Here is a 15,308-nt window from a genome sequence, read left to right as displayed (position 1 = left end):
TGCACTCTCGTCAGTTCTTCTATTTCGTCTAGGGTGTGACTTTTCTTTAACAATTTTCTTCGGAGGGTCTCAGACTGACAGCCGTCAATGACACGCAGCCGTATGGCATCATCCGTTGAGAACGCTTCAAAGTTGCAGTGGCGTGCCAACCGTCGTAGTCGAGTTATGTATGTGGTCATCGCTTCATCTTTTATTTGGTGCGCCCGCTGGAACACATACCTCTCGTAGTCTACATTTTTTTTGTGTAAAAATTTCTTATCCAGGGCTTCCCGTACCTTGGCGTACGTCCCTGCATCCGCAGCTGGGATTTCCTTAATTATCTTGCTAATGTCCTTCCCCACGAGATTGCGGAGTGCGATTAGTCGATCTTCATCACCAAGTACCTTAGAGCCTTTGATGTAGTCCTCGAAATCTTCGATCCACTCCTCCCAGCGAGGTCCCATGCTGCTCCCTACCACAAGCGCCAGAGGCTCTGGAGGTCGCAAGTGAGACAGTCCCAGGACGATGGGTTTCACCTCCTGACGCGCCGGTGATCCTTGATTTGACATCGTGCCTTCGCCTGGGTGTGTTATAAAGCTTTCTCTTTTTTGCTTTTACTTGTGCTTGTTTATTTTAATTCTTGTCTTGGCTTGGGTTTGTTGTGGATGTTCCTTGCTGGTTCCCAGGTGCCTGATCCCAGATGGCCGCCTACACAATTTGAAAGGGGGAGTCCCAAGTGACTGCCTGATTCAAAGACGGCCGCTGAGCTGACACGGTACCCGGAGCTCACCACGAGGTTTGGCAATCTTTCAGTCCTCCCCACTCGATCACGCTGCTCCTGAGCTTCACTCACCGGCACTCTGGGATCTCAGTCAGCGTAGGGTATGTGTGCTTCTCTGTCGCCGCTCTTCCTGGCCTGCACGCGACGCACACGCTTCCCGTTTTTCGGCGGGGGGGGGGGCCTTTGAATGTCGCGGGCCGATCCTCTCTCTGCGTCTCCGCTGGCGCCACGCTCCGGTCCACGCAGCAGCGAGCAGACTCAGGGGCTCACCATCACCCTGGTTATTTCATGACATTTACTCCGGCGTGGCTCCCAGCTGCAGCGCGCACGGCGGCGGCTTCACTTGCTGTTCACTGTTCTTTGTACCGGGCAGACCGCTTCTCGCCTTGGGGTTCGGGATGGCACAGCGCCGATCCCATCCTCGTCGCCAGCTGTCGTGTCGTGATGCCCCCCCAGGAACGACCGACACAAGGGACTTAATTGACGGAACTCTTTATTCTCCTTCAGCTCACTTTCTCGTCCCTACTCTAACTGCCCGCTCTTCCCGTCACCCCTCCTCTTCCCCTCACCCCACAGCTCCGCCCCACCAACTACTAGAATGCTCACAACATTACACCTGGTTCTGAGAGTGTAAGTAGACCGGCGAAACTAACCCCGTTATTTCGCGACTACCCTGACTAACTTCCACGACGCTTGGGTGACAGGTGCTCTTCTAGTGAATTCCTTGGTGAAGTGCGCAGTGGAATGTTGAAGCACACTTCTCAGGCAGTTAATGTTTGGAAGACTAGACTGCTAAACAGCGGTATGCTGTAGCAGGGTCAGGATGTTTAGCAGCCATGTTGGAATTCCTGCGGTGCCAACAAGCACTCCAGCTAAAGGGATTGCTTGCCCTTGGGTGCCTTTGCAGTGAGAAAATTGTAGCCACAGAGGAAGTAGAGGGAGGAAACCTCCCGTGATTCCTGACAGTGGGGGAGCGATTAACCCCGTTTGATAGGACTCCTATGAGGAAGACTATGTCTCAATATAATGACGCATCTAGGCATAAACAAATGTGTTGATCTGGGCACACAATGTGCACTGTACGTGTACTAGGTACGCAAAATGTGTGAAGCTAGTTTTATACAACCTGAGAAAGTGTTTTTTAAAACGTCACCAAGTCCTCGAAATTGGTGAAGTTGAAATAATATAATAGATGCAAAATCCGGTAAAGACTTTGCTTTATGAGGGACTGCACAACCTTTCAATCAAAATGTTGCCATTTTGTCTATGCTGTACTGATTTTTATTTTACACCCTGTGAAGGGCAAATGTATCTCAGGCAGAAATTGAAGCTTGTCTCTCTTTGGACAAGTGAAGTTTTCTCCTGATCCTTCCCCTTTATTATCCTGTAATACAGAAACTCTTTTAAAGTCAATATACCAGTACACTTCCAAGCTGTACTCAGAATACACAATACACAGGCTAACTGTGAAAGTCTCCTTCCTTCTATGGGTCATTCGGTGTCACATTCCTCCAAGCTGCGGCCGCGTGTCATCAGATGACTACATTTTTATTGCATTGTTTAGTTTGATTGTATTTTTTTATTTGTTGGATGATCTCATGATAAGCCTACTTGGGCCAACTGGTTCTGCGTGTAATTCTCACTACTATATGGCATGTTTGTTGGGCAAGCCAGAAGGCAGCATTTTACCCTATAATTTGCTTTGTGTATTGGCACTATATTTAAATAGGGTTCCTTGGGCAAGAAAGTCATATATCTCCATTATTCCGTCTTCCAGGACTACTCCAGCCTCCAGAAATGTGGGGATCTGTGCAGTGGCCTCATCTTTCACAAACGTCTTTTGATCAAATGACGTCAGTATGAAAGTGACATCACACTTCCTCTAACTGATTGGTAGCTTTACAGGAAGTGACATAAAAAGCGTCCCACTGAGGAAGGATCATTTTTTCACAATCCACAAGTTGGTTTCAGCCCAACGAAGCTGTCAAGAATAAAGACTCTCTCACTCATCTGAAACTGACCACACTGCGGTAAATGAGCTCTAGGTTTTTGCATTGTCCTCATATTTTCAATCACTCAGGCATTGTGAGTAAAATAATTTTACAAACTATAAAACAGAAGATTGAAGTAAGGGAGGATCTTGTAATACTTTTCAATGACGTGTTGCTCTTTGCAGTAGGAAATCTCTAATGTTCTATCTGATACTGAATGCTGTAACTGCAATATGTACATATTAGATATCCCATTTTTTCCTCCTGCTAATAAATGGATACCCATGGTTAGAAGGCTTCACTTGATGGGACCAAGGTTTCCCAAGGAATCAGTGCCTTGGCTTCTGGTCTTCAGTGATTGGCTCACTGGCTCCTCAAGAGAAGCATTCACGGTCTTATGAATACATTTCTGGTTAGAACTGTCCTTTGAGTTGGCAGCTGTATGACATCTGTAAGCCTGTGTTCGTCAGGTGAGGAGACTATTCCTAACAAACCTAAGATAAGGGGAATAAAAAAAAAACTGCTGGTATGAAATGCCGATACCAACTATAAACGGGGGCATTCATTTGCTAAAGTTTGCTCACGAGATTGCGTGGCGCAACATTAATTAGCACCCCACATACAGGCCTTTAATAAGGTGATTAAACTGACCCTATCTTTTGCGTCGCACCGGCTGCGGGTCTCCCTATTGCCTTTCTTAGTTTACATCTATATCGGTCAGTTTTTAACCTTTAAAGTGCTCTCAGTACCCTAGTGATGGTTAACCATCCTCCTATATGAATATAATTATATTCACGCTGCGTTACTAGCAGTCATTTAGGGCCATTTGTAATTTAATCAAGTGCTAAACTGAAGGAAACCATGATGAAACTGCAGGGCATATTCACTGTGCTGTACTGCCCTGCCATGCAGGATTGTTTTTGTGCAGGAAGGGGCACCTTACAGCACATAAACAATCCAGAGATGATTTTTCCTGCAGCACACACGGAGAGAGGAAAAACAGGTAGATATAAAGATATTTCTCCTTGTTAGGCTTCACCTGGGGACTCGTTCGATTTTGACATATTTTCAGATTTACAAGTCCTACTAAATCTGGGAATGCGTAAAAAACCGTGGGAGTTGCGTGGAACACCCACCACACTGCCCATGGAACACCTCCTTTGCGCAGAGTAAGGCAACGCAGCAATTTGCACTGAGTTGCTTTACTCCGTATTTGTGCAGCCATTCAAAGCCACGCAATGCCCAATGACTGAGAGGTTTGCGTCGTGCATGTACCACATTGCGCTGTGCAAACATGACCCAAAGCCCTCTAAAATATGCCCCTGTGTGTTCTCGCAACAGAAGATGTAAATTATGCTTTATGTTAATTTGTTCTTAGTGTCATGGAATTCAAAATGTGGGCTCAAAATCCATTTTAATGACTACTATAAGTAGTAGCTTCTGTTGATTCTAAGGTTCTGTGATTAGGCTTCATCTCACATCTCACAGATATTTTCACTAACCGACCTGGTTAAAGATGCCGTTTAGTGAATATTATATTTTCACCTGTTGGTCGGCGCAAATTTGTGTTTTGCACGTGTTGCGTAAAGTCATGTTTTGCACTCCGTGGTCAGTGCACCTCAGTGCAAAATCACACTGCACATGAGTCTGTGCAATTAGCTCGGTTGTTGATTTCGCCTCTACAACTTTTGTTTGGTGAATATCAAAGAAGAAAGGCTAACCCTATTCATGGTACGAGGAACTTTATTTATTTAAGGTTATCAGCCTGATTGTCATTTTTAAAGTACATTTTGTGTTATGTGTTGGATTTGATTCTACCTTCTAAAACTGAACTGAACGATTTATAGCCTTTTGGGAGCAAAATGTTTCTATTAAAAAGCATGAAATTAACAATGACATTGTGATAGAAGGCAAAAAGGAAAAAATGCTATATTTTTATCTTTTTTACAAAGTAAAGTGAGTGTGAATAAATGCACTTGTGGCATAAAAGAAACACATTCTTAATGCACTAGGTCTGATCTCCCCACGTACAACCACAGTAACGGACAACAAGGCTGTAGACAAATGCCAAATTCAGAAGGGTGAGACCGATGATGACTTACCTGCCTTCAAGAAAACAAGCACTGACAAAGCCAATAGGTCTGGCGCTGTCTGCCAGCGTTTTGGCAATACTTGTTTTACTTTGTCATGGTTTTTGTAAAACTTTATTATTTGGGAAGCTGCCGGGCCCTCATCAATCTAACCAAAAACATTGGCTAAAGAAAAAAATGTTGCCTTTGTATCAAAAAAGCACACACCGACATAATACCCTGGCACTGAAAGGAACTACTTTGTGTGATGATGTGCTCCTTGTGAAAGGGCAGCAAGCCGTAACTCATAGCAAAGTCAGCCAATGGCTGCAGTTGGCTGACACATTGAACCTTGATGCATGTAGGAGTGGATGGAAGACATATTTGGAAGAGAGAACCACAGACTAATGAACAAAGCCTAGTTGAAACCCCTTGTAGATGGCTGTGTTATAAACACAATTTTAATAAAATCAAAAGGCCTTGGCCAACACAGACTTAAAAAAGCCAGTCAGTCTGGAATTGGCTGCCAGCTTCTTGTCTTTGAGAAAAAAGGACAGAAAGAAACAAAAAAAAATACAACAAACTAAGAAAGAAGAGAAAGAAGGAAAGAAAGATAAAAGGAAAGAAAGAAACAAGAGGAAAGAAAGGAAGAAAAATAAGAAAGAAAGAAAGAAAGAAGTAAAGAAAGAGAGAAGGAAGAAAAATGAAAGACGAAAGAATGAAAAAGGAAAGAAGGGAAGAAAAGTAGAGAAGGAAAGAACGAAGCAAAATGAGGAAGAGGAAGAGGAACGAGAGAAAAAAGAAAGGAAAGAAATAAAGGAAAGAAAGACGCAAAGAAAGAAAGGAATAGGAAAGAAAGTGGAACATAAAAGATAGAAGGAAAGAAAGACGGAAAACAAAAAGCATGAAGTACAGAAAGAAGGAATGACAGACAGGCAGGGTTGCAAAGATAGAGCATCTTCGTGAGCTTATATTCAGAGATCATATGAGCTCTTGGTCTGATGTAAAAAAGCAACAGTCAGGTAAATAGACAAAGGACATTTCAAAGGGAATTTACAACAACATTGGAAGGAGACAGGAACTGATAAAGCTGGAATGTGACCTGTGCTCTCCTCTGGTAGGTCTACAAACAAAGGCGATACTAAAGTCATAATGAAGTAAAAACAAATACACTGGCACTACCTTGTGTGTGGATGTGCTGCTTGTGAAAGGGCTAAATGCAGTCACTCAAAGTGAAGTTACCCGGTGGTTGAAGTAGTCTGATTTATTGCCCCATGCTGGATTCTGAAGTGGTCTGAAGCAAAATGTGAATGACGGAAGAACAGACCAATGGATGAAGAGAGGTGGCTGAAAGCCACTTCAAGTAAGTAAATTATACATCTAATTATAGTCAAAGCAAAAGGTATTGGCTAATGCCAGACCCAAACAGTGAAATCTGGAAAGTCTACATTGGTTACAGATTTTTTTTGTAACACCTCTTTATATTCACTGGGCAAAATATTTGAAGACACTACATTATGGTGTGCATTGCATCATTTAAAGTTTATAGTTTTTCTTTTGTAAAACTGCTTTTCAAAATGTAAAACATTTATTGATTGGCTGCAGTCTGTTGATGGCTATCACCAAGCCCATCTTGAATGTAGTGCAAAGGACAAGAAAAGCACATGAATGAACCAATGGGGTAAAGACGAAATGGGAAGAAGGGGGAGACTGAGAGACACAGAGGAAGGGTGCTAGACTCTCATGAGCGAATGATGAGTGCTACCAAGAGCAGCCACTGATGACACAGAAAGAAGGTGCCTTGGTCCCAGGGAAGTTCACACAATTCCTGTTTCAATGAAGCGTAATAACGACCAAAGATTGAGGAAGGGAAGAGGAAAAAACATGGAATAAAAGTCTGCGATTAGTGGGCACCTACCAGGCTTAATGAGGTCAGAACAAAAATTACAACATTGATTGCGACTAGTGCGGGCACCTACCAGACCAAATGAACTCTGAATGAAACTTATGGCACTGATTGCGAGTAGTGGGCACCTACCAGGCGGAATGAACTCTGAATGGACCTTATGGCACTGATTGCGACTAGCGGTCACGTACCGGGCTGAATGAACTCTAAATGAAACGTATGTACTGATTGTGGCTAGAGGGCACCTAGCAGGCTTTATGAACTCTGAATGAAACTTATGGCACTGATTGAAACTAGCGGGCACCTACCAGGCCGAATGAACTCTGAATGAAACGTATGGCACTGATTGCGACTCGCGGGCACCTACCAGGCCGAATGAACTCTGAATGAAACGTATGGCACTGATTGCGACTCGCGGGCACCTACCAGGCCGAATGAACTCTGAATGAAACTTATGGCACTGATTGTGACTAGCGGGCACCTACCAGGCCGAATTAACTCTGAATGAAACTTATGGCACTGATCGCAAATAGAGGACACGTACCAGGCCGAATGAACTCTGAATTAAACTTACAGCATTGATTGCGACTAGCGGGCACGTACCAGACTGAATGAACTCTGAATGCAACTTATGCCACTGATTTAGACTAGTGGGAAAAGGCCATATAAACGCCAAAGGAATCTTACGACATTAACTGTGACTAACTAATGGGCACCTGACACTTACAACAATGAGTGTGACTAAGGGTGCATGCCAGGCTGAAATAACTTTGAACGAAACTTACAGCTATGACTACAACTAGCAGTGATATACCAGGCCGAATGAACTCTAAATGAAACGTACATTGCACGGTACATGGTAAGTTCACACCCATACTTAATAGCACTATAAATGAGTTCTTTGGCATTTGGTCAACATTTGCTAGGCTAGTACATCGGTTTCTGGCATCCCTAGGTTTTAAACATTGTGCCTGTGTGATTATAACTCTAAGAACTTCCAGCAGTCCTTTTCACAGACTAATAATTGGCAGGTATGCTATTTTCCTTGTAAATTATGGGGCTTGGTACCATTATAATTTTACATATGAGTCTCATACAAATTACAATAAATCATATTTACACTAAATTAATGTATTATTCTTTTTTCTAAATAATCACCTTGATTCCAAAGAAAACCCACACATCTAGCCATACATGGCATAGAGGTAGTGTTAGTAAGACCATTAGTGATAGTACGAGCACAGATAGTTGTGTTTCAAGGTGTACCAGTAGTAATATCACTGCTATCACAATTGTAAGCAGCTGAAGAACTAGTAGCAGCAATATATGATTACTTTCAGAACTACTGCTACTAATGGTATTGTCTATGGAATAAAGTACCCGCGCCATACTTTATAAACATATTGCAAGTCACAGATGAGTTCCATGTCCATATAGAGGAATGAGGCTAAAGATTGAATTCCTTTGTAAGGTCATGAAATTCCAAGATGACTTCCAATTTCCTTATAATGTGCACAGGGGGAACTTTATTCCTTATAATACATGGTTATACCATCACCTTTGTCACACACCTTTCAAATCTTTGGAGTGTTGCTCTTTCATGTGAAAAAGATTGCATGCTTGCATACATAAAGAAGAAAAGTAAACTCTCTAGTGCAAAATTAAGCCCACCAAAAAAGCTGTCCTATATGTGTAGCAAAAAGATTTTAGAATCAGTTTAATACGCCAGATTTAAAAAGAAAACGCTGTAGCTAGGAATGTGTGGAAACATGCACAGAGATGAGATGATTTATTTTCTTTAAATACCTAAAGTGTGCAAAAAATATATAAGCATGTCTCCTTTTGGGTTATCACTGTCCATTTAGAAAAACAAAGCAGAAGAAGGAAATGCCACATTTCCTTTTCCTGTTTTTTAAACTACAGCTTTAATTATGCTCTACGCCTTTCACCTTCTCTGCTGGTTCATGCACCAGACATTGTGATGTCAGAACTCAACTGTAATACGTTACTACAATTGAGCAAATAAGTAGTTTCTTTATTACAGGCGACTAAGTCCATCACCAGTCACTTGTAATAAGGAAATTTGAGATGCGTTTCTATAAAGGGATTGCAGGATCCCATTTATTACAGATTCTTCTAATGATATAACTCTTAGAGTGACATTTCATAGTAATATAATGCACTAATAGAATTTTTATTGTAAAATAGCATTAGAATTGGAGGCAGCAGAATGTTTGTCACATCCTTATAGTAACAGGACCACACATTACATCCTATATTAGAGTTTCAAGTAAGAGAGTCAGACTCTGACACTAGCAGAAGTACACATTCTGGAGGATTATACAAAATATTATATTAATATGGCAATAATCTGATATGCTGAAAGTATGGAATCTGAGTGCTCTTTACAACGCTTCGCCATCTTTTGACCCACAAATTTCAGCCATTGTGAAATGTGCCAATTTCCCTCTATATACTTTATCAAAAATCTGCCCTTTCCAAGGACTGAATGCTACCGATTAGTACTGCAGGCAGTAGTGATATCAAGTGTACATTACAGCATGGCAGTATACATTGGCCTCCATAAAATATCGATTCAGAGGCGACAACAATCACAAAACAGAGCTACGTGCCCTGCATGTGTCAGAAGAAAAGCGATCCCATTTCCCTGCAAGACCTCAGCTGACCTGACTGTGCAGGGATCTCCCAATTCAACACAAAATCTGTGCCTGGACTGGGTAGCAATCCTCGGGAATGATGAAAAATACACATGAGATCTGTTTCACTTCACCGACTTCTGCATCCCCACGCGCCTGCGCTGACCAATGCTTGAAATGTAGGTTCTCCATGTCCCATTGTACCTGTTTGCTACTCAGAGGTGCTGCTACTCTTCAATCAAAAGCATTGGAGCAGCGCTGAAGAGAGCCGGAACCCTCCTGCTCAAATTACAGAAGTGCAGAACTCAGTACCTGACAGTACCGGCCCATTTAATGCACTGACACACATGCCAACATTTTTCAACTGCAAAGTCAGGAAATTTTGAACATAAAAGCAGGAAACATATTTTCCCCATTGACTTATTGAATAAAAAGCAATTTCACGCAGGGGACAGCTTATCTAAAGACATTCTTGGCTTCAAAAATGGGGTGTCTCCGGCCTGCACCGGGCCTGTTGGCATGTTTGCACTGGTGTTCACGGAAGAGCCATGGTGCTGTGCACTAGCAGTGCGTCACTCACCCAGGATGAGCAGCAGGCCCGCAGTGCCGCAGTGCAGGGGTCTCATGCCGTGGGTCCCGGAAGTGCCGCTGCTACCGAGTTCTCATTGGAAGGATCTCAGAGGTAAACAGGAATCACCCCTCAGCAGGATGGCGGGATGGTAGCGCTCGAGTGCTGGCATCAGGTACAAGTGAGCTGCTGGCTGCTACCAACCTCTGGGAGGTGAGCACAGCTCTCCAGCTGGTTTTTCCTGCCATACCGCCTCCTTCTCCTCCTTCCATCATTGTCTTCCCACATCTCACACAGCCTCTCCCTTGTGCTCATCGTGTTCGGCAATAAGAGCGTGAGTCACGGGCAAGAAGGCACAGACAGTGACATAGCATCACATTTCGACATTTTACAGTTATATTTTTAATACTGATAAACTGGGCTTCGTTCGCCATACTCTGTCCCAGATTTGGTTAAATACTTTAAACTTTGAGCAATGGTCATGCTAGATACCAATAAGAATAACAACAATAATGATGATGATGCTAAAACAATACTATAAATAAATAATATTAATAAAAATATAATAGTAGTAATTCTAGCAATAATGATGCTTATATAAAGTACCCCCTACTGCACATTATAAGGACATTGCAAGTTACCGAGGAGTTCCATCACCATATGGAGGACCGAGGACAAAAGGTCGAGTTCCCTTGTAAGGTTATGGAACTCAGAGGTGTCTAGCAATATCCTTATCATGTACGCCAGGGGGTAGTTTATCCCTCATATTACATGGTCACACCATCACCTTACCCACAAACCACGTAAAACCTTGGTGTGTAGCTCTTTCATATGAAAGTGTGAACAGATTTGCAAACTTGAAGAATAAAAATAAAACCTCTAGTGAAAAATAAGATATTTGTTGCAAACAGATATTAGAAACAGTTCAATACATGTCCGTTTTTTTGCAGTAGCGTGGAACGTGTAGAAAACTGCAGAAAGATTCTAGTTTTTCTCTATCTAAGTAGTGCTTGTCATTGTAAGCTATTAAAGTAGAGTAGAAGAAAGAAAAGCAACGTTCTGTTTTCATTGCTTTAAACAGCTGCTTCAATTATGCTCCGTCGTCACCTGACCTTACTTTCACCTCGGCTGCTTGACGTCAGGCTCAACTGTAATAACCTTACAATAGTCGAGTTCTGACGTCTTTTCTTTAGAATCGGTGACTTGGTGTGTCACAAGTCACTGACTATACAGAAATTAGTGACGTCCGTATACACAGAGATTACAGAATCCCATGTATTATATTAACAATAATGGCAATAATTACAGTAATATTATTATTATTATAGTCGTTGTTAATAATAATAATGATAGTAGATTGAATGTTTATAGACTCTACAAATCACCCAATTAATACGTACCCCTGTGAGCTGAAAACTGTAAGACCTGCTAGTTGTCCACAGATATCAACAGCTAGCATTTTACTTAGTGCATGCGTTCTTATCCACACACTATTATTGTAGAACACGTTAATTACCTTCGGTAACACCTTATCTGGAAGACACTCTATCTAGTCACAGATCAGTCATTCCCGAGCCTCGTTTGTGGACTGGCACAGTGAAGTCGAAGAGCGCTTTAACGTCTTGGAATTCTTACACTTGTGGGATAACCAACGATTTGGACTGAGCTGATGATCATCAGGAGCGGATACATGAGCGTTTCTAGGGCATTTTGTGTGACAGGGATCGAGAATGTGCTGGGTCATCTGACGTCGGGCAGCGTGGAGTTTCAGGGAACATTCTGATTCATGATGTGGCAGTCCTTGCAGGCCTCGGAGTCGTGGTCTCGCTCCAAGCACTAAAACAATCCAAGTGTGAGCTTGCCATATACATCTGTTTGTGACAGACACCCCGGGGTTTGAAATTTGCTGTTATTTTAGGGGACACTCCTAACATACAGGAGAAAAAAGTCTCAAAAATAGCTTTGACAAAAAGTCAAGGAAATGTCAGTCAAATTTTGACTAGGGGAAGGTTTCTTTGGATCTTTGTAGATTTGTGCGGAAAGAAAAGAACTGATGTCAGCTTGCTGGGATGGCGCCTATATAGGGACTGCGCACGTGACTTCTGGCACGGATTTCGCTGCCGTGCAGCTGAACTTCACCACCTACTGTTGTGCAGGGGTACTCCTCAAGATGTCAGGATCCAGTCTGACACCTGAGGATAATATTCAGGTAAGAAATCTGCGGTTGGCAGTGTCTATCAGATATATGAATATTAGCACACGCAATCACTCTGAATGTATTTCACCAATGAAGCACATATGAACGTCTAGCAGTGAAGTGCGAGTGCTCAAAATATCATAGTATCTGGAGGTTATGGTTTGTTCTTTAGTTACCACTTATGGAGCAAGGACTCGTTTATGTGAGACTTGATCGAATTCAATTCACTTGTTTAACTTAGTAACTTATTAACATGAAATTATTAATTGTGTCTTGTGATTAATCTTCACACATTACATTTACATTAAAGACAGCGAAGCTTGCCTATGTGTTTTCTAACCATTAATACAGATAGCGGACTAAAAGCGGGGCTCTAACAGGGAAAACTTTACTGCGCATGCATCAATTGCATCTACGTAATGTGAAGTTTAACAGCTTTGGAAGGAATTTCTCGCGCATGAGCAGAATGCACTAACATGGTGTCTTCAAGACACACATGCCTTGCACCTGCTTTGCTATCTAGGAAATGCTTTATTTACTAAGAGTTAATGCAGGGAAAGTATTAATGAATAAAGGGGAGTAGAGTAGATGTAGGTGGTATACAGTGAAATCATTTATTTCTTGAATTAATATTTTCTCTTTTCACCTTTTCATTAGTTCGTATTTGGGCCTTATTGCCATAACCCGAGTAATTGAGTGAAAGCCTTCTGCGCATGTGTGGCCGCTCCTTTCCCTGGAAGAATGATCCCATGAATTGGACTACATCCAAGGCCATCGACCGCTAAATCCTGGGAAACACAGATGTCAAAAGTGCAGTGGCTGAAGTCATATGAACATTATTGATAGAAATGTTTCAACTGTGAATAAAACTCGGGTGGAAATAAAGTAAAATGCATAATAATAAGGGGTTGGGTTTGGGGACAAAGAAAAGGGCTATGCCATCATGGTGTGATGACCAAACACCCTTTGCCTGTCCAATCGGAAATAGTATTTTTGCGATATTGCAACTTTAGGGGGTGGGACGAGAATCCCAAAAGGTATAACTAAGGCAGTTTAGTTAGTTGGGGTGTGCGTGATCTTGAGAGAATGCTGAGAGGGGAGATGCTACTGGAGTTATTGATGATGCTGATGCTGTGAGATGCTGAAGAAGATTTGAATAGAGAATTACTTATCTTAAGCAAATAATTAGAAGAAGATAGCGGAAGAATCTCGAGGAGGAAGAGAGTGTCAGAGAGGGGTGCGGCAAGTCGTTGGTTCTAGAGAGGTCCACTGTTCTGTCCAAAATTCCTGTCCTGAAGCCTTTGTCGCCTGATCTTTCCCAGGTGACCCTTACCAGCCCTTTGGCCAGGGGGTTGGTCTGTGGAAATATGGATTTTCCTGGTCAGTTATGTCCCCTATCTTGGACCCCAACGGTTTCATGTATAAATCACAAGTACGTGTATGTTCCCTCCAGTTCCAGTTATGAAGACGCAAATACATGTGCGTCCACCGTCAACATGTCCTCTGTCAGATCCGCCATGAATAGGCTGGATATTCCATTCCTAAATATGAAAGGCCACTGGCTTTATATGGTTCACTTATGCCATTTTACAGTCCAGGCAAGTAGGCCCTGATTCTGTCATCAAACTCCTCTTGCTTTCTGCCTCTGAAAACTCCAGTCTGAGCCTGCATCTGTGACCATGAACTTTGTCTCATTCTCTGCGCGGCTCACGAAGCCTGACATCAGCCTATTCTCTGCCAAGAACTGTATTTCACCTTCGAATTATCTGCTTCCCCCTCAGCCGATGCATTCCTGCCTAGTAGTTTAAGTAAACATTCTTCCAGTTACCAAGCAAAAGGCCCGGCTTCTCTGTCCTCATGCAAGTAATTCATAGCCCTGTTACCATGGAAAGTTTCTGCCCCTTGCATCTCATATAGACACTTAGACGCTTGTACACGCACTCACAGTCAGTATAGAATAGATTTTGTCCGAGAGCCCTTCCCTTGTGGATAACACAGTTCTTTAAACATAGGATATTAGATATGATTTGGGATTAGGTTGACATAACCCCAGACTTTTGTCTCCACATGTAGAGCTAAATGTCAAGTCCCTTTCTCCCTCTAGTTGCACGTCTATCACACGTCATGCTGCTACGCGCGCATCTCTGCCAAGTATTTCTGCTGACATTGCGAAATCATCTCCAGGTATCCACCCACACATGACAAATTACCCATTATCATCAAGTGGACGCCCACATGGACGCCCACCTTCACGCCTACTTACACGCCCACATGCTCTTATCTCATTCTCTCTTGCTCTTTTGCTTACGTACAATTGAGAAATGTATATATACTGTACTCTGTGAATAATGTTTTGAGAATATTGAGAATACTTTTCAGCCCCGTCCAGATCCTTTTTTGGTGATGGAGATATTCTCCCTTTGACTCGAGTTATTGGAATAAAGCCCTTTATGAATCTGATACCACAGACTCAGCCTCTTGCTTTATGCATGATCTTATTGATATCTGAAGAATTATGACAGCGTGATATTTTATTTACCACAGAATGGCGCCCGAATAGTTTAATCTCTTTCCCCACACGCCGGAGATGAAGGTCCAGTTTTGCCCCCTTCCATAGCCGTGATGGACTTCAAGCGCGCACGTCGCGGGTTTTTTCCCGCCAACTCCCTCAGGCCAATGAAGGGGACAGACTGCGACCAGGCATCCATACGAGGCGGTGAGGAACGCAGATTGTCTACCCAGAGCCCACCTGCGAGAGAGCTGTGTCCGAGGTATACAGAGGCCCACCAGGTTTTCAAAGTCCCGATGTCCAGAGGGTCCGATGTCCGCAGTCGTCGAGTCCAGTCCATTCTCCGAGGCCTTCCGTTTCAAGGAGCTACCCGGTGAGTACCATCGCCGGGGAGGCGTGTTGACGCGCACATAGGTTGTGCCGGTCAAGACGGATTTGGGTACACAAATCCGGTCTGCACTGTTTAGCAGTGTATATGTACTGTTTAGCAGTATATCAAGTATTCCGAAGTATCTAGTTATTGTCAAGAATTCTGCTTGGTGATTAGTTATGCAGACTGTCATCATTGTTGGTCATTTTTAAAGGTTAAAATGTTTTATGTTCAATGTTTAATGTGTTAAAATGTCCTGCATATTGTGGTATGAATGATTG

The 15,308-nt window shown here is 42.7% G+C and overlaps 1 protein-coding gene across 2 annotated transcripts in view; it reads right to left on the bottom strand.

Moving 5' to 3' along the window:
- LOC146811586 (serine protease 27-like) overlaps positions 1–10,144 on the bottom strand; it is a 99,886-nt gene extending 89,742 nt beyond the window's left edge. For both annotated transcript variants that reach the window (XM_085618560.1, XM_085618561.1), the window contains exon 1: positions 9,964–10,144. In XM_085618560.1, the coding sequence (XP_085474686.1) occupies positions 9,964–10,009 (46 nt within the window). In that variant the 5' untranslated portion in view covers positions 10,010–10,144. The remainder of the gene's footprint in view (positions 1–9,963) is intronic.
- Positions 10,145–15,308: the final 5,164 nt, after the last annotated feature.

The sequence above is a fragment of the Triturus cristatus genome, chromosome 7 (assembly GCF_964204655.1).
Source record: "Triturus cristatus chromosome 7, aTriCri1.1, whole genome shotgun sequence".
Lineage (NCBI taxonomy): Eukaryota > Metazoa > Chordata > Amphibia > Caudata > Salamandridae > Triturus > Triturus cristatus.
The sequence above is the reverse complement of the archived record's forward strand: the minus strand, read 5'-3'. Positions and strand labels throughout refer to the sequence as shown.